Raw genomic sequence first — 25,740 nt, 5'->3', positions numbered from 1 at the left:
GTATGTAGTGAGCCCTTGGGCAACCAGGGGGCTCAATACCTTGCTTCTTAAAGAATTGTGCTGAAAGTTAAAAATACCTTAATCTATTGTAGAAACTTTTGTGTCCCCCCTTTCCCAACCCCACCCCAGTGTTTTATCATGAACATTTCATATTTTCAGAAAGTTAGAAAATTGTATAGGTAATACCCATGTACCCATCACCTAGATTCTACAGTGAAATTTTGCTATATTTTATCATATGTCTATCTACCTGAAACATTTGCTTATTTTCCATTTTTTAAAATTGTGGTAAAATACACATATAATAACAATTTCCATTCTAATCATGTTGTTGGATGTATTATATTCTCTGTTGGATATTTATATTGTTTTCAAAAAGTTTGAGACTGTAGGTAGTGCTTTAGTCTGTGTCTTAGTATATAAATCTTTATGCATATCTCAGATTACATCTTTGGGATAAAATTGAAAACCTGGTCTTGATTCTTTTTTGATTGGAAAAAAGCATGTCCTCAAGACCTTTGTTGATACCTTGTCCATTTTGTCTGCTTTAGTCCACAAACTGAGTGTGGTCTCACTTGTACAATTCTTCTTTGCCAACAGATTGGTCAAAGTCACTTTGTATGGATCTCAGATAAAATTGTACAACATTGAGACTGCCGTGCCATCAGTATTGAAGCCTGATCTCATTGATGTGTAAGTATAGTTAGATGTTTGTATATTCTCAGAAAGACTTGTTCTCTGCCCCCAAATGGCTTTATAGATAAAAAGAGACTGTAGTGACTGTTGTGAAAAGATGAAAAAACTCCCTTCTCCAAACCTGGAAAGAGAGAAAGCTTGTTATATCTGGGGACTGGGGTGGCTGGAGTGAGTAGTGTTCATCAGGCAGATGAGAGCTGGGAGTGGAGGGTAGGTATATGGAGTAGGCATTTCAGGAGGAAAGAATAACACATGCCAAGACACAGAAGTGATGCAGGGTCACACAGGTAGGGGTGTGGGGAGCCGCTGGTGTGGTGGGAGGCGAGGCTGGATAGTGAATGCCGCGAATCGTGTCCTGAAGACCAGTGACTGAAACTGTAGGGTACAGAAGCATTGCGTGGGGAACATATGCCCCTAGAGATTCTGACTATAGCAGGATGGTACAAGCCTTTGGTATTTGCATATTAAACAAGAACCCTAAGTGATTTTGAAGCCGGCCACCCAGGGACCACACTGAGAAACATTATAGACGGTGGGAGGCCATTACAAAAGTGACATAGGGACGGGTAAAGGAATGGGGATTGGAGATGGGGCCCTCTCCCAGAGATCACTGCTTGGAAGGCTTGCTCTCGGCTGGAGAGGCATTCTGCCAGATTCGGCCCAGTGCTAGCTTTTAAAAATAGTTTTACTGGAGCACAGCCCTGCCCATTCATTTACATATTACCTATGGCTGCTTTTGCACTGTAGTGGCAGAATAGTTAACAGTTTTGAGTGATAGTGGATGGCCTTCAAAAACAAACATTTATATTCTGACTTTCTTCAGAAAAAGTCTCTGATCCCTGTTCTAGAGCATTCTGGAGCTTCAAATTAGATACATAGAAAAAGAGTCTCCTTTACTATGATGGTTTAGAAAAAAATTTTTTTTTTTTAATATTGCTCTCCTTTTTGAGAATTTAGAGAAAGCTTCTTCCAAGAAAGAGGCTAATTTGCTCATAAACACGCCTTGCACACAATTTCAGGAAGTTTTAGTGTTCCTTCCTTCAGGCTTAAGGAGCTGTATAAATGTAAAAGATTGGCTGAAATTCTTAGACACCCCTTTCACAGGACACACTTTGATGCCTTTCTCCTTACTTTTTGTACTTTTTGATCACTGGATTCTAAAAATACAAAATAACTATTTTCATCACTATGAATACCAAAATCTCAAAATTTACAGTTTCTTACTGTAAGGTATTTAGTACCTATTCTTACCTCACTTTTTAATTTGGAAAAACTCAAATTTATAGAAAAGGGGGTAATAGAATGAGCACCCATATACTATACTCTCAAGCTCGATTCATCAGTGATAAATATTTTGCCACATTTGTTGTGTGTGTGTGTTTGTTCTGTTTTTGCTTTTCTCTCTGTATACACATTTGCATGTGCATGCTCAGCGGCTCAGTTGTGTCTGACTCTTTTGCGACCCTATGGACTGTAGGCCGCCAGGCTCTTCTGTCCATGGATTTTTTCAGGCAAGAATACTGGAGTGGGTTGCCATTCCTGCCCCAAGGGATCTTCTCATTTCCTGCACTGCAGATGGATTCTTTATCGCTGAGCCATCAGGGAAGCCCCACATATGTGCACACACATACATGTTTTTTGTGTGAACTATTTGAAAATAAATTGCAGACAACACATCATTTCACCTTTATATCCTTCAGCATTTATCTCCTAGGAACGTTCTTCTGTATAACCATAATACATTATTAACACTCAAAAACTTTCATAGATGCAGTAATGTCATCTTCCTGTTTTAAGCATATCTATATGTCTGTATATTCCGGTTTCCCTAATTGTCCCAGGAATGTCCTTTATACGTATATATCTATAGATGTATATATTTTAGATCTAGGTTCTAACTAATGAATCTCATTATGTGTTTCTCTTATAGTCTAGACAAGTTAGTTCCCCAAATTGTGTGTTTGGGAGGGGTAGGGTAGGGGGAGAGAGTTACTTTTCGGAGATTCACGTCTAAATTTTTTTTTTTTTTTTTTAAGAAAAGCTTAAAAATCTTGATTTGTCTAGTTTTTGTCTGTATTAGATCAGGATTAAACATTTTAGCAAGAATGTTATATATGTGATAGTGTGTCCTTCTTACATCATGTCTAGAAGGCCTTGGAGGTCGGTTTGCCCTGGAGTTATTGATGCTAAGTTTGATTTTTAAATAGTGTCTGCCCGTATCCTTGCTTTTCCACTGAAAGGTCCCAGAAGCAGTGATACCACAGAAGCAGTGCTCCCTTTAGTATTCAGGCTCTTGGTTTCTGAGATACATTCTCCACCAAAAAGAATCAGAGCTTCTTGGAGAAATGCTACAAGTCTGGGGCAGGCTGACCCTGAAGAATCTTGTTGAGCCAATTGGGAAGGCTGGGAATGTATGAAAAGGACACGGGGGCCAGCTAGAAAGGGTGCTTCCTGGTTAACTTGACAATGTGATCATCAAGAAAGAATAAAAATGATGAGGAGTTATAATATATTGAATATACAGCATCCATATGATTAGAAAAGAAGATCAGGGAGAGAAAGTTCTTTTTACAGAAAAATATAACTAATGAAAAGAAAAAGAATTAGAAAATTCCCTCGTTTGCAACCACCAAGTTTTAAGAGTGATTTAGGCATGGATTCTCAATGGGTATTTGTTGTGGAGGGTGTTACTTATTTATGGAGTCTCAAAGTATCACCCCACCCAAAAACTTACTAATTTTTTCAGAAAAGGGAGAAATGACCCATTTATGTTTATTAGAAGGTCTGATGTTTTGTAAGCTCTGGGACAACTACCTCACTTTTTCAAAGATTTTCTCTTTTTGTTGAATTGTGAGCTTTTATGATGTAAAAGAATACACAAAAGAACTGTACAGAAAAAATCTTCATGACCCAGATAATGATGATATGATCACTCACCTAGAGTCAGGCATCCTGGAATGTGAAGTCAAGTGGGCTTAGGAAGCATCACTACGAACAAAGCTAGTGGAGGTGATGGAATTCCAGTTGAGATATTGCAAATCCTAAAAGATGATGCTGTGAAAGTGCTGTACTCAATATGTCAGCAAATTTGGAAAACTCAGCAGTGGCCACAGGACTGGAAAAGGTCAGTTTTCATTCCAGTCCCTAAGAAGGGCAATGCCAAAGAATGCTTAAACTACCATACAGTTGCACTCATCTCACACGCTAGCAAAGCAGTGCTCCAAATTCTCCAAGCCAGGCTTCAACAGTACGTGAACCATGAACTTCCAAATGTTTAAGCTGGTTTTAGAGAAGGCAGAGGAACCAGAGATCAAATTGCCACCATCTGTTGAATCATTGAAAAAGCAAGAGAGTTCCAGAAAAACATCTATTTCTGCTTTATTGACTATGCCAAAGCCTTTGACAGTGTGGATCACAATAAACTATGGAAAATTCTGAAAGAGGTGGGAATGCCAGACCATCTGACCCGCCTCTTGAGAAATCTGTATGCAGGTCAGGAAGCAACAGTTAGAGCTGGACATGGAACAACAGACTCGTTCCAAATAGGAAAAGGAGTACATCAAGGCTGTATATTGTCACCCTGCTTATTGAACTTATATGCAGAGTACATCATGAGAAACACTAGGCTGGATGAAGCACAAGCTGGAATCAAGATTGCCGGGAGAAATATCAGTAACTTCAGATATGCAGATGACACCACCCTTACGGCAGAAAGTGAAGAACTAAAGAGCCTCTTGATGAAAGTGAAAGAAGAAAGTGAAGAAGTTGGTTTAAAGCTCAACATTCAGAAAACTAAGATCATGGCATCCAGCCCCATCACTTCATGGCAAATAGATGGGGAAACAGTGGAAACAGGAACTGGCTTTATTCTTTTGGGCTCCAAAATCACTGCAGATGGTGACTGCAGCCATGAAATTAAAAGACGCTTGCTCCTTGGCAGGAAAGTTCTGACCAACCTAGACAGCATATTAAAAAGCAGAGACATTACTTTGCTAACAAAGGTCCGTCTAGTCAAGGCTATGGTTTTTCCAGTGGTCATGTATGGATGTGAGAGTTGGACTATAAAGAAAGCTGAGCACCAAAGAATTGATGCTTTTGAACTGTGGTGTTGGAGAAGACTCTTGAGAGTCCCTTGGACTGCAAAGAGATCCAACCAGTTCATCCTAAGGGAGATCAGTCCTGAGTGTTCATTGGAAGGACTGATGTTGAAGCTGAAACTCTGATACTTTGGCCACCTGATGTGAAGAGCTGACTCATTTGAAAAGACCCTGATGCTGGGAAAGACTGAAGGTGGAGGAGAAGAGGACGACAGAGGATGAGATGGTTGGATGACATCACCGACTCAATGGACATGAGTTTGGGTAAACTCTGGGAGTTGGTGATGGACAAGGAGGCCTGGTGTGCTGCAGTCCATGGGGTCACCAAGAATCAGAAGAGACTGAGCGACTGAACTGAACTGAACTGATGATGTATATTTTGTTGTGTGTATGGTGCAGTACAACATTGGCAGAAACTGTAGTCTTTGCTCCTTCAAGCCTCAGCCAGATACCATGTATGGTGTGATGGAAGCTTAAAGCTGAGAGTCTCGTATCAAAGCTTATTTGTAAAGCTCTAATTCTTGGTAGCTTTCTACGTCCTGGTCTGTAGTTAGGGATATAAAATTTTTACTATTTCCCAGTCTAACACATTATCACTTGAATTCTTGGATTCTGGCTTTATTATTTACCATTCTCTCACCTGACACCGTGTGTGTCACAGAAAGATTGAATGAGATCTGATAGACGTTTGCTAACTGCCTTCTGGGTTCCAGGCACTGGTGGCAATATTTAGATGATGGGTTTTAACTTTAGGTCCTACGGGAGCAAGGAGATTTCCAGGCTATCATGAGTGTTGTAGATTGGTAAATGCGATGGGTGGAATTCTCTCCTGTGAAAGTAGGTTTAGTGTTGATATATTCTGACCTTAACCTTTAACACATCTTCTCTCTGTTTGCAGGCACGCTCAGTCCCTGGCTGCCCTGCAGGCGTACTCTCACTGGCTAGCACAGTACTGCAGCGAGGCACATCGGCAGAATACCCAGCAGTTCGTTTCACTCATCTCCACCACCATGGATGCAGTCACACCTCTCATCACCACCAAGGTCTTGAAACAGCGAAGGCTGCATCTCTTCTCTAACTCCCCGTCTGTCCTCCTCTTCATATACCCATTTATAATGCCATATAAGACCCGGTTCTTACTGCTGTGATACAACTGTGTGCCATTTCATGTTCCTTTTCAGTTCTAGTCCATATAAATTCAAATATACCAATTTTTTCAGTTCTCTGTCTCCCACAAATACATGCTCATTGTCTAAAAGTAAAATACTATTCAAATGTATAGGCTAAAAAATTATGGTACTCTTTAATTCCTTCCTCCAAAACATTTTCCTTTCCAGGGTAAGCACTGTCAACCATTTGTTGTATATCCTTTAGGCTTTTTCCAATTATCATATACATAAGTAAATGTTTGTAGACAGCTGGAGATATAATATCTTCTTTTGTGTTAACAGTGTGCCTTGGAGACTTTTACATGTGTCAGACAAATGTAGCGTGTGAAACTGACCAATGCTATTCTGTAGTGGGGATGTATGATAACTCTTCTGTTGATGGAAATTAGATCCTTGTCTGTACATCCTTGTAGGATAGGTTCCTAGAAGTATAATTGCTGGGTCTAAGGTTCTATCCATGTAAAATTTGATCGATTCTAAGCTGTCCTCTAAGGAAACCACCAATTTATATTACTAAAGCATATAGATACTTTTTTTCCTTTTTCTGGTAGTTTTAATCATACATGGCATTCTGTACCACTATTAACAAAACAAGGTGTTGTTTTCAGTAAGTTTTTGTGTATTTATAATTATAATTTGTAAATGAGTTATGATAGTCCTGTGAGGGGGTTGTTTCAGAATTCACCTATCCATCGCTGATCTTTTAAATTGTGTCTGTTTGTTAACAATTCATTACAGATAGTTTTGAAATGTGTGTACTCACAATTGCAGCTTTATCCTTTTAGGTATTTTGTTTAGAATAAGTGGGATGATAGGGTTCAAAGGTTAGGGATATTTTTTGGTTTTAGGAAATTTTGTAATTTTTCTAAATTATTCTACATACCACTGGCTTTTTGGTGTGCTGTTGGACTGCAGTCTTATTAGCATCTGGTCCTGTTTTCTTTCTTTCTTTATTTTTTATTTATGCATCTGGTCGTGTTTTCATAGCGTCTTTGCTTTTGCTAGATAATTTGAAAGGGAAGGATGGTACTTAAACCAAGGGTTTGATTAGCCTGTTGAAGTGAAGGAAGTAGGCAAGCCTGGTGTGATTGATGGACTGCAGAATGGGGGTTAAGAGAGATCTCAGGTTGACTAGAGTAAGAAGAGTCAGATGAACAATCCCGTTGTTTGAATGATGCCAAGGACTTTGCCATGTGGTTTAAATGCTGACAGGGAGCCACCGTAGATTCATGAGCTGAGAAGTGACTGGGTTCAAAGATACTAGTGGCTGAGAACTAGAAAATTAGAAGACAGTGGTCTTGGCTTGAGGGCAGGAGCTATGGATGTGGCAGGGAAGAGGAAACCTTGTTACTGGGCATCATTATAGGAAAACTTCTTTGAGACAGAGTCTAGTTGACGTAATTTGGCATCAGGCCCCGTATTCAGCTCATGGCTGCCTCATCCAGTTCTTCTAATACCAGTCTCACAGGAGACGTCGTGAGCTGACATGTCTTCTTCACTCCCCAGGTCCAAGACAAATTGCTGCTATCTGCATGCCACTTACTGGTCTCACTGGCCACCACTGTGCGACCTGTCTTTCTGATCAGCATCCCTGCAGTACAGAAAGTATTCAACAGGATCACCGATGCCTCTGCCCAACGACTTGTCGATAAGGTGAGGCCTCAGGGCTCCCCTGGGATCCCCAGGGCCATTCGGCTCAGGCTGAGAGACTGAGGAAGAAGAATCTAGCCTTTGGTCTTGTACTTAGAGCTTACAGGCCTTGCCAGCGCACATGGATTTCTTACATGTATGACACTGGTGCATGCAGTGCTCTCTTGTTACGACCTTCCTTCCCAACACGGTCAGCGTGCTGATTCAGACATAAAAAGTTCCTCCCGACAGGTCTGGTGATTGTGCTGCTTTGACAACTGGCAGTTTGGCTGGTGCTGGGAGAGTTCTCTTTGTATTCTTTGTGGTTTAAAAGAGTCTGCTTTTATTGTTAAATGTTTGTTTTCTTAGGGTTGAGACACTCCAGACAAGTATATTCTAAAATCCTCTGGGAGGCTCAGGCTAAAAGTTTAAAAGCAGTGAAATGGGGGCGGGGTCATAGTGGAGTCAAAGCAGTTACTTAAAAGTACCTGGACTGTGAATGTGTTGCTTCTGACTTGTCCCCAAGGGCACATTGAGTGTAAAAAACTCTCAACAGCAGTGTTCTGAGTAGCTTCTCGGTGGAGGATATCAGGAGCGGGCAGCCAAGGGACAGGTTAGATTCAGCGTCGGTGATTTCTCCCCCTGTTAACGCTTCAAGTAACAAATCAGAGGGGAAGTGCCAGCAGTAAGAGTGATGATTGAGGCTGGCCTTCAGATGTGCTGGGCCTAGATTTGGTGGTGTTTCTTCAGTTTTTCTCTCCTTCCTGGATTGTTCCAGTTGGACCCAAGTCCCAGGCCCAGGTTTTAAGAAAGGAGCCCAAGGCCTGAGCTCAGTGTGTGTGGTCAGTGTCAAAGGTCATGTCAGGTGCAGCCGCTCTGCTGTCCATGTTGGTTGTAAACTTCTGCTGGATGGATACCCTCGGGTCTCTTCCAGGCTCAGGTGTTGGTGTGCCGAGCCCTCTCGAACATCCTGCTGCTTCCGTGGCCAAACCTCCCAGAGAATGAGCAGCAGTGGCCGGTGCGCTCCATGAACCATGCCAGCCTCATCTCTGCGCTGTCCCGGGATTATCGCAATCTGAAGCCCAATGCTGTCACCCCACAGAGGAAGATGCCCCTGGATGACAGTAAGTGGCCCCAAGGCAGGGGCAGCCTGGGGAGATAGGTAGAGCTGGCATCATTCTTCCTTTGTAGCAGATGGGCTTTGCATCTGGGGCTCGTGGGTGAATTCATCTGCCCACCATCACCCTGCTGCTCAGCCACAGAGGTGACTCAGGACATCACATGGACCTGTTCCCTGAATGCAGGGTGCCTGTCTCTTATTTAAATTGTCAACAATAAGAAAACATCCATTTGAAGACCCTATTTGATGATGCCTTCTGTGGGTAAAACCCTTCAGTGATTATTGATCCATCTCAGGTACTTGCATAAGCAGTCACAGCAGTTCACTTCTCCACACTGGGAAACAGGAAACTATTTTTTTTACTGTTTTTAACCTTTCTCAAATTATAAATGTTTTAGAGGCTTTGAAAGAGCTGGGTATCTTCAAAAGTGGTGGAGTTTGGTATCTTCAAGTTTGGTTGTTTATATTGAAGAAGGGAGAAAAAGAATTCAGTTGTTCAAGTAAAAAGCATCAGATTTCTCTGAACAATCTTCCTGAAATAACAAATATTACAGAAATAGTTTGAAAATTGTGTATTTTCACAGTAAGAAGATAATAGAACATTTTTGGATGATGTCAACAAAAATGCTTTATGACATATTAATAATATATATTCAACATTCTTTTTGAAGTACATTACTTTTACAATTAAGAATATTATCATAAGCTCATTATACAAAAATACTAGAATAGTATACAGATGGAAAAGGGAACTCCTAAGTCTCACCGTTTTTAGTATTTTGGAAAGTAACCCTTTTAACTATTTTGTCATTGTTGTCAGCTTTAGTAATAGTCAATTATTTTACCAGCAAAAGCAAGTTTATTCAGGAATAACCAGAGGAATTGCAATTTCAGGTTATGAGGACTATGGCGGACCATAGGCAAATTCAAAGAGCTAGGAAGGGGCACTTGCTTTTATAGGGCAAAGGGAGGGTTGAGAGGGTGTCTGTAATAACCAGAGTCCATTGAAAGAAGTTGGGAGTCCAAAATATGAAGGCTTCTCATTGGTTGGGCTGTTACAGTCTCTGCTTAGCTGAATTGTCTTCAGAAAGAAGAGTAGTTTTCACCTTTCTGCTGGATGAAGTGGGTAATACCTACCTGTTTGGAGTAATTGACAGTGCATGGTAGGGAGTAATAGCTCCCCTTGCAAGCCTGTCTTGACTCCTTTTGTCAGTTCATTTCAGTTCAGTCGCTCAGTCATGTCCAACTCTTTGCGACCCCAGGGACTGCAGCACGCCAGGCCTTCCTGTCCATCACCAACTCCCAGAGTTTACCCAAACTCATGTCCATTGAGTCGGTGATGTCATCCAACCATCTCATCCTCTGTCGTCCTCTTCTTCTCCCACCTTCAGTCTTTCTCAGCATCAGGGTCTTTTCCAATGGGTCAGCTCTTCACATCAGGTGGCCAAAGTATCAGAGTTTCAGCTTCAACATCAGTCCTTCCAATGAACACTCAGGACTGATCTCCCTTAGGATGAACTGGTTGGATCTCTTTGCAGTCCAGGGGACTCTGAAGAGTCTTCTCCAGCACCACAGTTCAAAAGCATCAATTCTTTGGTGCTCAGCTTTCTTATATAGTCCAACTCTCACATCCATACATGATCACTGGAAAAACCATAGCCTTGACTAGACGGACCTTTGTTGGCGAAGTAATGTCTCTGCTTTTTAATATGCTGTCTAGGTTGGTCAGAACTTTCCTGCCAAGGAGCAAGCGTCTTTTAATTTCATGGCTGCAGTCACCATCTGCAGTGATTTTGGAGCCCAAAAGAATAAAGCCAGTTCCTGTTTCCACTGTTTCCCCATCTATTTGCCATGAAGTGATGGGGCTGGATGCCATGATCTTAGTTTTCTGAATGTTGAGCTTTAAACCAACTTCTTCACTTTCTTCTTTCACTTTCATCAAGAGGCTCTTTAGTTCTTCACTTTCTGCCGTAAGGGTGGTGTCATCTGCATATCTGAAGTTACTGATATTTCTCCCGGCAATCTTGATTCCAGCTTGTGCTTCATCCAGCCTAGTGTTTCTCATGATGTACTCTGCATATAAGTTCAATAAGCAGGGTGACAATATACAGCCTTGATGTACTCCTTTTCCTATTTGGAACGAGTCTGTTGTTCCATGTCCAGCTCTAACTGTTGCTTCCTGACCTGCATACAGATTTCTCAAGAGGCGGGTCAGGTGGTCTGGTATTCCCATCTCTTTCAGGATTTTCCATAGTTTATTGTGATCCACACAGTCAAAGGCTGTGGCATAGTCAAAGGCTTTTGGCATGCTTTTGGAATGCAAAAGTCAGGAAACACCTGGAGTAACCGCAAATTTGGCCTTGGAGTACAGAAAGAAGCAGGGTAAAAGGCTAATAGAGTTTTGCCAAGAGAACACACTGGTTATGGCAAACACTGTCTTCCAACAACACAAGAGAAGACTCTACACATGGACATTCACCAGATGGTCAACAGTGAAATCAGAGTGATTATATTCTTTGCCGCCAAAGATAGAGAAGCTCTATACAGTCAACAAAAACACGACCAGGAGCTGACTGTGGCTCAGATCATGAACTCCTTATTGCCAAAATCAGACTTAAAGAAAGTAGGGAAAACCACTGGACCATTCAGGTATGACCTAAATCAGATTCCTTACGATTATACAGTGGAAGTGAGAAATAGATTTAAGGGACTAGATCTGATAGAGTGCCTGGTGAACTATGGACGGAGGTTCATGACATTGTATAAGAGACAGGAATCAAGACCATCCCCAAGAAGAAGAAATGCAAAAAAGCAAAATGGCTGTCTGAGGAGGCCTTACAAATAGCTGTAAAAAGAAGAGATGTGAAAAGCAAAGGAGAAAAGGAAAGACTCCTCTCGTAGTTAAGGTTTATTATAATTCCCCATTGTCTTCCCTTTTCATTTGTAAATACATTTTATAGTTTTATAGCTGTATAAGAATGGCTGGCTTAATAAGGGCATACTGTGTGCTAGGCTTTTGCTTTGGTGATCTTGTATCCTCATCACCTCTCTGGCTGTGCCAGCATCAACCTTCAAAGTCTGGTATTTGTCTAATCCTGGTTCCAAGTGTTTTACATTCAGTGATTCATTGAATTCTAATATCAGCTTAATGAGTTAGGTAATATTAATTATCCTTCTTTTATCCATGAGGAAATCAAGGTATGTGAAGATTAAGTAATCTGCCCAGGGATTAGATACAGCTGCTGTGGAATCATGTTTTATAAAGTGTGATGATCTTCTTTTCTCACTTTATCTTACATGCACTTATATCAGGTAGCATAGGCTAAGTTAATACTGGGTGGTGACAGATAGTCCCCAAAGCCTTAGCGACTTAATGCAGGGAAAACACTTACTTCTTGCTCATACTGCATGTCCAGCTTGGGTCATGGGTTTGTGGGGGTCATACTTACTCTGCTCACTCAGGTACCCAGTCTGGTGTTGGCTCTGTTGCAGTCTGTGCTTAACCTGGGAAGGGAGCGTGGTGAATTGTGCAGTGTTCCTAAAGCTCTCGCCTAGACGCGACACTTATCGTTTCCTCTCCCGTCTCATTGGCCAGAGTGAACGATTATAGGGTCAGGGCTTAACTCCAGAGGAGGGTGGGAAGAGTGATGCCACCAGGTGAGAAAATATGTGCTGAGCGTAATAGAAAACCATAGGTAACATTTGTTGAGTGTGTACCGTGTCCCAGGCACTGGGCTGAGAACTTTATGTACATTATTTCATCTAGCTTTCCGCTCATGCTGCAAGTGATGAATGAAGGCCTGGAAAGATTTTCCAATGTTGTACTTTGAGAAGTTTCCACATCTACAGAATAGTTACAAGATTGAGAAAATGAGCAACTGTGTATCTTTCACCAGCATCCACCAGTTGTTAGTATTTTGCCACGCTTTTGTTCTCCCCAACCTCACACACTTTTTCTTTTTAACTGAACCATTTAAAGGAAGTTGCTGACATCAACACTTTATCCTTAAATACCCTATCTTTGAGAACAAGATATTCTGTTATGTCACCAGAGCACCCAAGCTGAGGAACATTGTTGCAGTAAAGTTTTTTAACATATAGATCACATTTAAAATTTCCCTAGTTATCAAAATGTCCTTTTTGCTTTTGAAAAGGGTTATTTTCAAGAATCATGAGTTATATTTAGTTGTCACATCTCTTTAGTCTCTAGAAAAGAAATGTTTCTAGTTTTTTTTTTTAAATGACATTGGCATTTTTAAAACATCCAGACCTGTTTTATTGTGGAATGTCCCATACTCTTGTTTCTTCTGATTGTTTCCAGCAGTTTTTGGCAGGAGTACCACCTAGGTAGTGACTTGTATTTCTGCTTCATTGCGTCTGTTCGTCTCATTATTGACGATACTCAGTGTGGTCACCAGCTTCAGGCTGTGTCTGCCAGTCTCTCCACTGTCAAGGTAGCCCTCCCTGCTCTCCACCCCTACCCAGGGTCTGGCAGGCATAAGTTGCTCTGGATCACAGAGAAAGTGGGGGTGTTAGGAATCAGATTTGGGTCTGAATGTCTTCATCACTTATCATCACATTGTCCTTGTCTCCTCGAGAGCACTGTCTCTTAATGGTTTTATATCATCGTATCCTGTGGAGTACCAATGTCCTTATTTCCTACTTTTGCATGTTTAGTCCATTTTCCTATTACTGCCTAATTGAATGGAACTTTTAGTCTTCCACTTGGACATTTTTGCAAATAAATCTTGGTTCTTGTAAGTGTCCTTGCACGGCAGATTTTGGTCAGTCTCTTGACTCTTTGCTTTTCCCCCTGAGCTGCCTCCCCTGTGCCTGGTGTCCCTGGGGTGGCATCTCCCCAGCACAGTGTTCTGGCTCAGTGAGTGCCCGCGTGCTGGCAGTGCTGGGAGTGAGCAGCTCGTTCAGGAGCACAGGTGCCTTTCCTTCGGCTTCTGACGCCCAGGGACCAGCCTTTAGTGGGCCAGGCCTGTGGGAGCCATTGTTCTCTTTGTTGCCCAGTTCCGTGAGGGAGGTGGTGTCATCTCCACAATCCCAGATGAGGAGACCAAGATTCAGAATAAGCAGAGTCAGGAGCCAGCACTGGTTCCACCCACCTGTAAAGCCCAGATTCTTTCTGTTGTTTGCTTCTCTGAAGCTGCTGTGGTGTCCAGAGGCTGGTGGGCTCTGCAGGTCAGGGTCACCCAGTGAGCCTTGCCAGGTGGAGGCTGGCGCTCAGCCTAGCTCTGGTTCCTCTGCTGGAGCTCCACCAGGGTCAAGTCTGCCAAATTCAGGCTGAGCCCGGGGGCTGCTTCTTGAGGCAGCTGATGGGAAGAGAAGCCCCACTGAAGCTGGGGAATGGTGACAGCTTCCCTGGGAAGCTCCTGATATGCTGGGTGCTTTGCTGAATCACTCTGAAGCGTGTCTCTAATCCTCACAGCAGCCTCGAATATATGGGGGCTGTTGGCCAACCCTGGCTGGCTGATGAGGATCCTTCCCCCATGTGGAGCAGTGTTGACCATGTGCAGTTCACAGCCAGGCCCCCTCGCACTATCCTCTGAGATCCTGCCTGTTTGCTGGCCACACTGCCTCTGTTTCCCCTGTGTGCTGTGTGGAGTCATCAGTGAGCTCCTGCCTCAGGGGAGTGTTAGAAGTATGTGTTGTCAATAACATATAATACAATATGAAACATAAATTACAAAAGTACAATGCAGCATGCGTCCATACATGCGTGCTCAGTCGCTTCGGTCATGTCTAACTCTTTGCACCTCTGTGGACTGTAGCCCGCCAGGCTGCTCTGTCCCTGGGATTCTCTAGGCAAGAATCCTGGAGTGGGTTGCAATGCCCTTCTCCAGGGGGTCTTCTCAACCCAGAAATTGAACCCGTGTCTCCTGCATCTCCTACATTGCAGGCAGGTTCTTTGCCACTAGTGCCACCTGGAAAGCCCCATAATGCAATATGATAATAGTAATGATACATTTTCAGCCCCAAGAGACAGGTCTGATGCGGCAGTTGATGAACGCGGCAGCAGTAGGTGTGCCCAGCTGGTGCTTGTGTGGGCTGTCAGGCTGGAGTCATCTGGGGAGGTGGTGGGGAGGGCTCCATCTGCATGTGCCCCTTCCCACCTGGGCCCTTCTGACCCTCACATCCTCACTAGTCTGTTCCCATCTTAAAGTCTCAAGTCCAAGACCCCAAACCCGAGGGACACTTCATCTTCTCTGTGGACGTGTTTCACGTGATAAGAGGCAGAATAGAGGCAAAACACTGAACAGGCTGGCTGGCAGGCAATTGGAGTCCTGACAGTAAAAAGGGAACAAAAGAGAAAGAAGATACAGAGAGATCCAGACAGAGATTGAGAACTCAGTCAAGAGAGGTTTCTGTGTGACTGTCCTTCAAAGAAAGACCTTTGCAGATTTCTTCCTCCTCTTGGTGTTCCCTGTTACTCTGCTTTTCTCCTCAGACAAGTCATAACCTGCAGTTCACTCTTGGTTTGCAGCCAAAGTGATCATCCACCAGACACTTAGTGTTTTAGAAGACATCGTGGAGAACATCTCTGGGGAATCCACCAAGTCCCGACAGATCTGCTATCAGTCGCTGCAGGAATCCGTTCAGGTTTCCCTGGCCCTCTTTCCAGCTTTCATCCATCAGTCAGGTAGGAGCTGGCCACGGGCCCCCTGCCGGGTGGTTCTAACAGGGCCCAGAGTCCTGCCTAGCTCTGTAGGGCAGGCCGAGTTGGTTGGCAGCGCAGACTCGAGGGCAGGCTGAGGGCGGTGACGTCCTGAGGTGCTGAGTCACTTGGGGACATGTCAGTGGATGGGGCATTATTCCAGGGCCGACAGAGCTTTTTCTGAGGGTTCTACTTATTTATTACATGGCAAGGTGGGTTTCGCTGAGATGCTAACCTTCCCCACACTCTGTCACCCTCGCTCAGAGAAGCTCTCTCTGTGTCTCTGTGTGTGCTGGCCTGGCTCTCCTGAGCAGTGACTGGTCCTGTCAGTCTTGTGAGAGAAATATCAGGGCTTCTCAGTCAACAGATCCTCACTAATTGCCCCCGGGTGTATGTGGCTGAAGCCAGAACATGCTGTACAGATGATTTTTGAGATCTGGAAGTGCAGCCACACTAAATGTAACCAATATTTTCGGCAGTTAGTCCATTTAATGGCCCAGGGGCATGCAATCAAAAGTACACCATTATCCACTTTCAGTCACTTGACCCTGGACCCAACTGCAGAGAGAAGTGGCTGAAACCCTCAGGTGCTGACCCAGTTCAGTAGTCGCATCCACGAGCACAAGATGACCCAGCCACAGTGAGCGCTTTGCACAGCGCTGGATGCTGGACATTGAGGGTGGCTTCAAGATGACCTTCATTCCCTACCATGAGCCATTGGGCGGAGTTGTCTGTGCCAGGGCTGTTTTCTCAGCATGTCCTTAATCATTTTCCACTTTCTATTATTGGCTCTGATGGTCCTGGCTAAATTTTTTCCTGCAGGAAGCCTTAGAGCGGGAGAGGATAGTGCAGATTGCAGGAGGAAGTGCATCTAGCCAGGGACTGCTCTTCATGCCTGTGTATATGCCTCTGATCATTCGCTTTGTCCCTTTATTTAGATGTGACTGATGAAATGCTGAGCTTCTTCCTGACTCTGTTTCGAGGCCTTAGAGTCCAGATGGGTGTGCCTTTCACTGAGCAGATCATACAGACTTTCCTCAATATGTTTACCAGGTAACCGCTGACCCGCTCGCTATCCATGGTCTTCAGGCTCCACGTGAGAAGTGGTGGGACCTGGCTGCTAAGCATGGGCCTTTTTGCTCCCTTTCTTCACTTGCCACGTGCTGCTCCCAGAGAGCCATTTCCTTGGCTACGGTATGCTTTCTCTTGTCTTCAGAGAACAGTTGGCTGAGAGCATCCTCCACGAAGGCAGTACTGGCTGCCGGGTGGTCGAGAAGTTCCTGAAGATCCTGCAGGTGGTGGTCCAGGAGCCTGGCCAGGTGTTCAAGCCCTTCCTCCCCAGCATCATCGCCCTGTGCATGGAGCAGGTGTATCCCATCATTGCCGAGGTACGAGGGACTGGGTGGTCTCCCGTGCTGCCTGTGACTCAGGAGGGAATGAGATACTGAGGAAAAGGTGTTGTGTTTTAAAACAAATTTATTAGTTATTCTATTTTTCTCATAAGATAATATTTCTGAGAATGCTACTAGCTTGGTACACTGGTTGAGTTAATTAGAACTAATCTAGTATAAGCATAGCAGGTTCATTGTCACGAGGTTGCTTGGTTGGTAAGATCAGCCTCCCATGGGAAATAGTTGATAGCTTTAGGTGAATATGTGGTTTTCTCCAGCAGATACAACAAACATTATAATAACAAAATTTTATAACACTTTCCTGTTAAGAACTTTCATAATCTGAAGCATACAAAACAAGTTCCTAGAACCATTCAAGGTTTTCATCATTAGAAAGCTCCTTATCCTTCTCAGAAAACAGCCACTCAGCATGACCAAATTCAGAATCAGTGTATTTTTAACTAAAGTTTTCTGTGACAGTTTCGTAAACAAGGGCTAACCTTTCCAACTGCCCAAGCTAAGGCATAAGTCAGTCCAGTTGCTTTGTGTCATTGAACACATCATGGCCCTCTGAAGGTTCCTGTCATGGAAGCTGGTGCCCCCTGGTCTTGATTTCAGTCAAGGCTGGATTAAATAGATCTGGGCCTTATAATGTTGACTTCTGCCAAGACACATGGAATAATGTGACCTGTCATGATCTTCCACGACTTGGAGATTTTTTGATAAATTAGCAAATTATCGCTGAGCCTGCCTCCCTCTTCTCCTCCTGCCAGTGAAAGAGGAGACAGACTCAGAGAGCAGTTAACACCAGGAGCTGCCTCCACCGTGAGGTGCCACCTCCACCTGGAGGCCCTCTCATGCTGCTTTTGGTGGTTTCTAAGTGCTCTTTAAACTCCTTTTCTATAGAGGGCAGCCTTCTTATCTGTCTCTATCCTCAGAGGTTGTATAAGACCAACAGGTTAGCCGGGACACTTTTTTTTTTTAATTCTGGCAAAGAAACACGACTGATCAGATCAACTGGTTTCTAAACAGGAAATCCATATTCCTAATTGTTTTTCCACTTAGGAACCTTTTTTCTTAGCTTGAAAAGCTGTGAGTGCTTCCATCAGAAAAAGGGACCCTTGGCACTGACCTCAGGCATTGTGTGTCTCAGCTCTGGCCCCGTCTTGGCCTATGTGATCCTCGTTTGAACTGCAGGCCTGTGGGGTGCTAGATGGGATGAGAGCAAACACCTCGTTTGAACTGCTGGCCCACGGGGGGCTGGACGGGATTAGAGCCATGCAGAAGGGGGCATGCTGCTGACTCTCAGCAGGCGTCTCAGCCCTCCTCCCTGTGCTGGGACCGGGCCGTGGGTGGCCCCTGAGCCTTGGGAAGGGAAGGTGCGAGGGTCTGTGTGTGTCTCCGCAGCGCCCCTCCCCTGATGTGAAGGCAGAGCTGTTTGAGCTCCTTTTCCGGACGCTGCATCACAACTGGAGGTACTTCTTCAAGTCCACTGTCCTGGCGAGTGTGCAGAGGGGCATGGCTGAGGAGCAGATGGAGAACCAGCCGCAGTTCAGTGCCATCATGCAGGTAACCTGGAGAGCTGGTGAGCCTGCGTGGGATCCACGAACAGGCAGGCCCCATTCCGGATGCCAGTGCGTCCGCTGGCCGACTGTCCCCTGCTTGGCTTCCCCGGCTCACGGTCCCCCTTCCTCTAATGTGGCCCCTGCAGCGGGTGCCACACAGTGTTGCTTTGAAGCCTCGCGGTCTTGGGTCTGAAGCTCAGTGCTCGCTCTAGTACCTGTGATGTTAGTTAACTTCTGGAGCCTCGGTCTCTCCATCTGTGAAGCTGGGGTAACACTGCCTGTCTCATAGCTTTGTTGCAGGTTACGTGAGAGCATTCATGGTGTTCCTGGTACCGGGGATGCTGGGTCCATGTCAGTTCCCTCTGCCTTACGGTGGAGTTAACCCACATGTAAGGCAGCCGCCCGCGTCAGGTCTACCTGGGCCTCCTCACCCGCAGCACTGTTGTAATCGATCTGCATTTTTCAAAGATAATTCTGGCTTATGCCACGTTGGGAGAGGCACTGCCCTGGGAGTCAGTCTCCCTTTTCGATCACATGTGATGGTTGTGAGCTCTGGGGGCTGAGCACACAGGCCGGCAGCTGCTCCCTGGCTGCTTTCAGGCACACTCCTCGTTCTGCACTCAGCTACGTATGACTTTGGTCAGAGTAGAGGGTTATTTTTATTTTCTGGTTTTTCAGTGCTAGTTTTTCCTCACAGAGAAGCCAGAGAGGTTCTACTGTTCTTCACTTTAGCTCCCCTCCAGCACACACACGCATGAGACACACTCCTGGTGTGGAAGAGCAGTTGTTGCACCCCTGGTCTCAGCAGTTATTTTGCCGTTCTTCCATTTCCGACACCCCAAGGCCGGCCTGGGTTTGGAGTATTCAGGTGCCTTCTCCCCTCCCCTCCTACCTCCTCCTTCTACTCTGTCCTTGCTTTCAAGATGCTTTTGGTTGACAGATGACTAGTCTTCCACTCAGGACTGGTAAAAGCCACTTTATAAAACAGCTTCACAATTTGGCACTTTCTTATAAAGTTAAACATGTAGTTACTCCATAATCTAGCAATCTCACCTCTAAATTTTTTACCTAAGGTAAATGAAGACATGTATTCTCACAGCCTGTACAGAGATGTTATAGCCGCTTTTTTCCCAATTGCCAAAAGTTGGAAACAATCCAAATATCTATCAGGCGTTGACTAGATAGGCTGTTGACACCTGCCCCTCAGCAGTGAAAAGGCACTGTTCTCATTGATGCAGCAATGCCCTGGCCTCCCAATACATTCCACCCAGTGCAAAGAAACCAGCTCCAAAGGGTTGCTTTGGAAACACTGCTGATTCCATCCCATGATACGACATGTGTTTTGGAAAAAGCAAGTCTAGAGGAACAGAGAGTGAGCAGTGGTTGCCTAAGGGTAGGGGGAGAGGAAAGCCATGAAATTAGAAGACACTTGCTCCTTGGAAGGAAAGCTATGACAAACCTAGACAACGTATTAAGAACCAGAGACATCACTCTGCTGACAAAGGTAGAGGTCTGTATAGTCCAAGCTATGATTTTTCCAGTAGTCATGTATGGATGTGAGAGTTGAACCATAAAGAAGACTGAGCACCAAAGAATTCATGCTTTCGAATTGTGGTGCTGGAGAAGACTCTTGAGAGTCCCTTGGACTGCGAGGAGATCAAAGCAGCCAATCCTAAAGGAAACCAGTCCTGATTATTCGTTGGAAGGACTGATGCTGAAGGTGAAGCTCCAATACTTTGGCCACCTGATGCAAAGAACTGACTCATTGGAAAAGACCCTGATGCTGGGAAAGATTGAAGGAGAAAGGGGGCAGCAGAGGAAAAGATGGTTAGTTGATAGCATCACTGACTCAACAGACTTGAATTTGCGCATACTCTGAGAGGTTGTGGGGGACAGGGAAGCCTGGCGTGCTGCAGGCCATGGAGTCGCAGAGTCAGGCACAACTTAGTGACTGAACACCAGCAACAGCAAGGGGGCGAGGACTGGCCCCGGGTCGGGCGTGACGGGGCTTTCTGAGGAGGGGAAACTGTTACTGATCGTCCTGGTGGGTAGATACCTCTGTGTGTTGCTTAGAACCACATGCTGGCGAACATCAAAGGGGTGAATTTTACTCTGTTACACTTCAATAAACATGATTAAAAAATAAAACCATTGGACGTCATGAAGATTTCATCACGGAACAAGGATTATAAGACCCTCTCCTCATAGTTTAGGAGCTCACGAACAGAATGATGAAGCTGCCAGGCAGCCTGTTGCGGGGTGTGTCCCGCCCACTGATGGGTTTGCGTTTCATTGGCCTACTCTACTCCTCAGTCAGACTTTTTTTTTAATAATTTTTATTTATTTATTGTTATTTTTGGCTGTGCTGGGTCTTCATTGCTGCGGGAGGGCTTTTCTCTAGCCTTCTAGTAGCGAGCGGGGGCTACTCTCTGGTTGTGGGACACAGGCTTCTCTTACTGCGGAGTGCAAGCTCTAGGGTGTGTGGGCTTCAGTGGTGGTTCCCAGGCTCTGGAGACAGGCTCAGTAGTCATGGCCCACAGTCTCAGTCGCTCCGTGGCCTATGATCAGGGATGGAACCTATGTCTCCGGCACTGGCAGGCGGATTCGTTACCACTGAAGCCCCAGGAAAGCCCCCTTCTCAGTCACTTCCTGTTGGAGCAGGGCTCTTTGTACTTGGAGTGGGGAGGGTGAACGAGTAACGGAATTTCTCAGCTCAGATCCTGCAAAGCAGTTTAAAGATGAGCTATTGCTTAACCCCAAGGCAGAGGCAGCCGGTTGTGCAGGAGCTCCAAGGATTTGTGGTTTATAAGACCTGGGATGCCAAGGAGATGGTGGCTTATGGGTGAGTGGTTGGCATGAGCTGGGGGTGGGCAACCTCTCCTGTCTGCTGCGATGGCTGAGGTATTTGCCTAGAGATGTTAGCTTCTTCCTCCAAAGATAGGCCCTGTGAAGGGGGTTCGAGGTTTATTACAAAAGGGTCAAAATGCAACCAAATTAAGTAAGGTCCAGTGGGGAGTTCTTGGGAGCTCAGACTACACAGGAGCATTCCAAAGATCTGACCAGATGAGCCAGGAGAGCAGGCAATATGTGCCCTTACCTTGTGTTGGCCGGGGAGCCACCAGTGAGTGTTGCGTCTCTGGGTGTAGGGCGGTGCCCTGGAAGGGCTGGAGCTAATAAAACGGTGGTCTTATTTCCTAGGCTTTTGGACAGTCTTTTCTCCAGCCCGACATCCATCTATTTAAACAAAACCTCTTTTACTTGGAGACCCTCAACACCAAGCAGAAGCTGTACCACAAGGTGAGTGCCCCACCACCTCTCAGATACAGGTTTCATCGTCAGGGGTGTCATGGGCCCAGGCCTAGTCCGTCCTCCTTGGGTCAGTGGCTGCGGAGCCTGCCAGGCTGTTGCTCACCCCGCTCTGGTCTGTCTGTCTGTCTGTAGAAGATCTTCCGGAGTACCATGCTCTTCCAGTTTGTGAATGTGCTGCTCCAGGTCCTGGTGCACAGGTCCCACGACCTCCTGCAGGAGGACATCGGCATCGCCGTCTACAACATGGCCTCCGTGGACTTCGACGGCTTCTTCACGGCCTTCCTCCCGGAGTTCCTCTCCAGCTGCGATGGTGTGGATGCCAACCAGAAAAACGTGCTGGGGCGCAACTTCAAGATGGATCGGGTGAGGAGAGGGAGGCCCGGCGGCCATCCGAGAGGCGGGGCAGGCTGCCCCAGGCCTGCTGGGTGTGCGCGGTGGCTCTGCTGTAGCTCGCGCGGCTCCTGGGGAACTCGGTGCTGTGAGTGGACGGAGGGGCACGCGCTGTCCCGGGGTGGCCTGTGTTGAGTATATTCCTTGTGTCTGCTGCCCAGCCCCCAGCCCCTGTTCTGGCCCCAGCCGTCCGCCTGGTTTGTCTCAGCTTCTCTGCGCCCCGTCAAGCCCACTTCTGAGTGGGGCCCAGCTCTTGTTTCCTCTGGGCAGTGAGCTGGCACAGCCCGGACTTGTGACAGACCGAGACAGTTGGTGCTTGGGAGGGAGCCCAGGGTCAGAGGTGGGGCCTTGGCTTTTCTCAGATGCCAGGCGCAGCGGGCCTGGGAGGAGCCTCCTGGCCTTCACGCTCTTCCCCACGCTGTTCCCCCGGAGGCGGTCAGGTGGGCTGGGCAGCCCCTCAGGTGGGAACTGGGGTGGTGAGGTCTCTGGAGTGTGGGAAGCCATCCTTGCTGGTGTGTCTGGGTTCCTTGGTGCCAGCCTCTTCTGCTCTGGGGCCTCCATGCTGGGCCCTCACCTGCCCTCCTCCTTCCTGTTTCCCCTGTCAAGTCTTTGCTGCTCGCCTGCCAGGAGGCTCTTCCTGGACCTTTATCTGTCTGGTAATTTTTTGTCTTCCACCTCCTCACATTTGATGCAGTGATGCCTGCTTCCTCTCCTGTGTCCTCTCGGTGTTGCTGACCTGACCCGTGTGCACCAGCCTGTCCACCTTCCTCTTCCGGGTCACGTGTTGCTCTTGCTGGAGGAAACTCCCCATCTTCCTTGTTCGTCTCCTCTGATACGCGGCAGGATTCTTCTTTCGAGACTCAGCCCCTGTTTTCCCATGTCTCGGAGTCTTTCTCTCCCTGGATTGAACTTGTTTTCTCCTGAGCTTCTTGAAGTTCACTTCAGCCAGTTGGGTATTTCTGTCATCCTTGTCCTGGAGGCCCTGATGTTCAGTGGTTGGTTTCTAATGGTGTTTTTGTTGTTCAACTTCTGGGTTTAAAACAGTGACTTTCAAATCTCAGTATGCATCAAGCACCTGGGGTGCTTTTGCAGCAGTACTCCTATGTTTCACTCAAGAAATTTGAACTTGGCATTCAGGAGCCACTGATGTTAAAAACATCCCTGGGTTTGTTTCCACGAGATGACAAGTAATCAGTGCCTTCATCCATCCATCCACCATGTAGCTGAAACTGGCTGCGTCTCAGACCCTGTGCCGGGGTTCCGGGAGCGCCACTTGCCCTGCCTCCAAGCATCTTGCTGGGAAGACGGACAGCGATGCCCTCTGTGGACCTTGCTGAGTCAGGCACCTTACGTGCTTGACTTTAAAAAAAATAATTTTATTTATTTATTTTTGGGTGGGCTGGGTCTTCGTTGCTGCTTGGGATTTTCTCTAGTTTTAGAGAGTGACGGCTACTCTCTAGTTGTGGTGCACAGGCTTCTCGCCATGGTGGCTCCTGTTTTGGGGCGCCGACTGAGACTCACAGGCTTCAGTAACGGTGGCTCGCGGGTTCGAGAGCACAGGCTCAGTAGTTGCACGGGCTTAGTTGCTCCACTGTGTGTGGGATCTACCTGGATTGGGGATCCTGCATTGACAGGTGGATTCTTTCCCACAGGAAAGCTCCGTTGGCATCTTTAAGCCTTCCAACAGCTTACTGTGAAGGGTGGGTAGGTCTTGTTGCCAACCCTCTTCACAGAGGAGCCCAGGCTCAGAAAGGTCAGCAGTACAGAACTTGGGATTGGTAGATTCAAGAAGCAGGATCCAGAGCTGGGGGTTCTGGCTCCCAAAACTGTGCTCTATCCACAGGCAGGGAGAGCCACGGGCCTCCGAGAGCTTGGAGCAGAGGCGCTCACCTCCCCCCGCTGAGGCCAGGAAATAGGTTGTATCCGAGTAGCCTTTTAGGAAGAGGCAGGCTTTGAGAGGAGGAGGTTAGCCAGGTGGCCGTACAGGTGTGGACAAGCACTACAGATGTTCCTCTGTGTGTGGACCTGCAATCCGGCATTATTGATCCAGTCCCCAAATGAAGAAGACGACCTCTGCTGGTCCCACAGTGGTCCATGGCTGACTGGGCTTCCCGTGAGGGACTTTCTCTGTTTGCACTCTGTGGCCAGCAGGCTAGGTGTCGGGTGGTGTGTAGGCCACTTCCAGTGTGTGACTCTTGGTTGGCAGGGCCTGCCCGGAGCCCTGGCTGGAGAAGGCTCTGCAGAGGGGCCTGGCTGGCCACGGTGAAGGGGAGCCGCGGCAGTGACTGCAGTCTGGACCCCCTCCCTTCCTGACTGGGTCCCCCGGGACAGGTTTCCTAACCTGTCTGTGCTTCACTTTCTTCCTCCTCCCAGTGATGGTGCTGACAGTCTGTGTCACAGGCTGGCCGTGAGGATTAAATGAGTTCGTCTCCGAACTGCTTGGGGACAGGGCCTGGCACGTGGTGGGCACTAGGGCCGTGTCCGCTGTCATTCTTGTTCTCCCGCCGTGCTTTTGCTGTCATGTGGGGCAAGAGTGAGGACAGTTTCGAGTCTGGTAGAGTGTTTGCAGAGCTCGGGAACACCCCGCGGGGAAGCGGTGGCTGGGAGGTGTGGGTGGTTTGGGTGTCGGGTGGGGCTGGGCTGCAGCTGTGCCCCTGCCTTCCAGGACCTGCCCTCGTTCACCCAGAATGTGCACAGGCTGGTCAACGACCTGCGCTACTACAGACTCTGCAACGACAGCCTGCCCCCTGGCACCGTGAAGCTCTAGGTGCGGCCTGCTCGCCACCCCGACTTCTGCCGCTGCCCCTGCATCACCTCCGCCTGCGGCCACTGGTGTCTCCTGATCGCCTCGGCTGCTCCTCCGATGCTCACAACTCCTCCACGCTCCTCTCTTGCTGCCCGCCCAGCAGAACCGGCTCCGGGGTGTCCCAGCACTGGCTGAAGGGCATGGGGTGTTTGGAGCAGGCAGGGGTCATGTGGCCAGGTACCAGGGCGGCCCCAGGACACCCTATGGGGTGGTCCGTGCAGATCATGCGTGTCAGTCACCAGGCAGAAACGTCAAGGACAGCTGTGACAGTGCCACCTTCTCACCATTCCACCTCCCCGTCCCGGCCCAGCCCGCTCTGGAGAGGCATGATGTTGGAACTAAGTTGGCACTTCCGTCAAGCCTCTCCTCCCTCCCCCTAAATTGCCTTGAAGTCTCTGCTTTTTGTCAGAGATTTGCAGACTCATGGGGTTTTTTTTTTTTTGGTTGTTCTTGTTTTCTCATCATTCCATTGTGATACTAAGAAACTAAGAAGCTTAATGAAAAAATAAAATGCTTATGTTGTTGTTATATAAACACTGGTTAGGGAGCTTCTTTTCCACTCAAAACTTTCTCAAGAGAAAAAAACACTTCCTTAGGGTCCAGCATCCAGGTGAAGGGTCCGGCCTGGCGGGGAGCGGGGCCATGAGGGGTGGACCCTGCATCGGTGCCCTGGGAGAGCCCTTCCCAGGATTGGCTTCGATTCCACCCTCTTCTCGACAACGTCTTTAACCCCGAGAAGACTCAGGGCCCCCGTTTCTCACGTTCAGGAAGGGCGGGGGACTTGGTCCCATTGATGATTTTCCTAGTGGAGCGGGGTCTGGAGTCCGGGTGGTGCCCACCCCCTTGCTCATCGAATCACGTCTACTCCTCCCCCTCCCAGGAAGTGGGCTCCTTGGGCCCAGGG

At 46.9% G+C, this 25,740-nt stretch overlaps 1 protein-coding gene across 4 annotated transcripts in view; it reads left to right on the top strand.

Moving 5' to 3' along the window:
* Positions 1–25,370, top strand: part of XPO6 (exportin 6) — a 105,536-nt gene extending 80,166 nt beyond the window's left edge. For all 4 annotated transcript variants that reach the window (XM_065924548.1, XM_065924549.1, XM_065924547.1 and 1 more), the window contains exons 14-24: positions 601–693; positions 5,692–5,836; positions 7,469–7,615; positions 8,526–8,715; positions 15,205–15,360; positions 16,314–16,428; positions 16,592–16,763; positions 18,174–18,335; positions 21,530–21,628; positions 21,773–22,003; positions 24,696–25,370. In XM_065924548.1, the coding sequence (XP_065780620.1) occupies positions 601–693; positions 5,692–5,836; positions 7,469–7,615; positions 8,526–8,715; positions 15,205–15,360; positions 16,314–16,428; positions 16,592–16,763; positions 18,174–18,335; positions 21,530–21,628; positions 21,773–22,003; positions 24,696–24,797 (1,612 nt within the window). In that variant the 3' untranslated portion in view covers positions 24,798–25,370. The remainder of the gene's footprint in view (positions 1–600; positions 694–5,691; positions 5,837–7,468; positions 7,616–8,525; positions 8,716–15,204; positions 15,361–16,313; positions 16,429–16,591; positions 16,764–18,173; positions 18,336–21,529; positions 21,629–21,772; positions 22,004–24,695) is intronic.
* Positions 25,371–25,740: the final 370 nt, after the last annotated feature.

This window comes from Muntiacus reevesi, chromosome 2 (genome assembly GCF_963930625.1).
Source record: "Muntiacus reevesi chromosome 2, mMunRee1.1, whole genome shotgun sequence".
NCBI lineage: Eukaryota > Metazoa > Chordata > Mammalia > Artiodactyla > Cervidae > Muntiacus > Muntiacus reevesi.
Note: the sequence above shows the minus strand (reverse complement) of the source record. Positions and strands in the feature narration are given on the sequence as shown.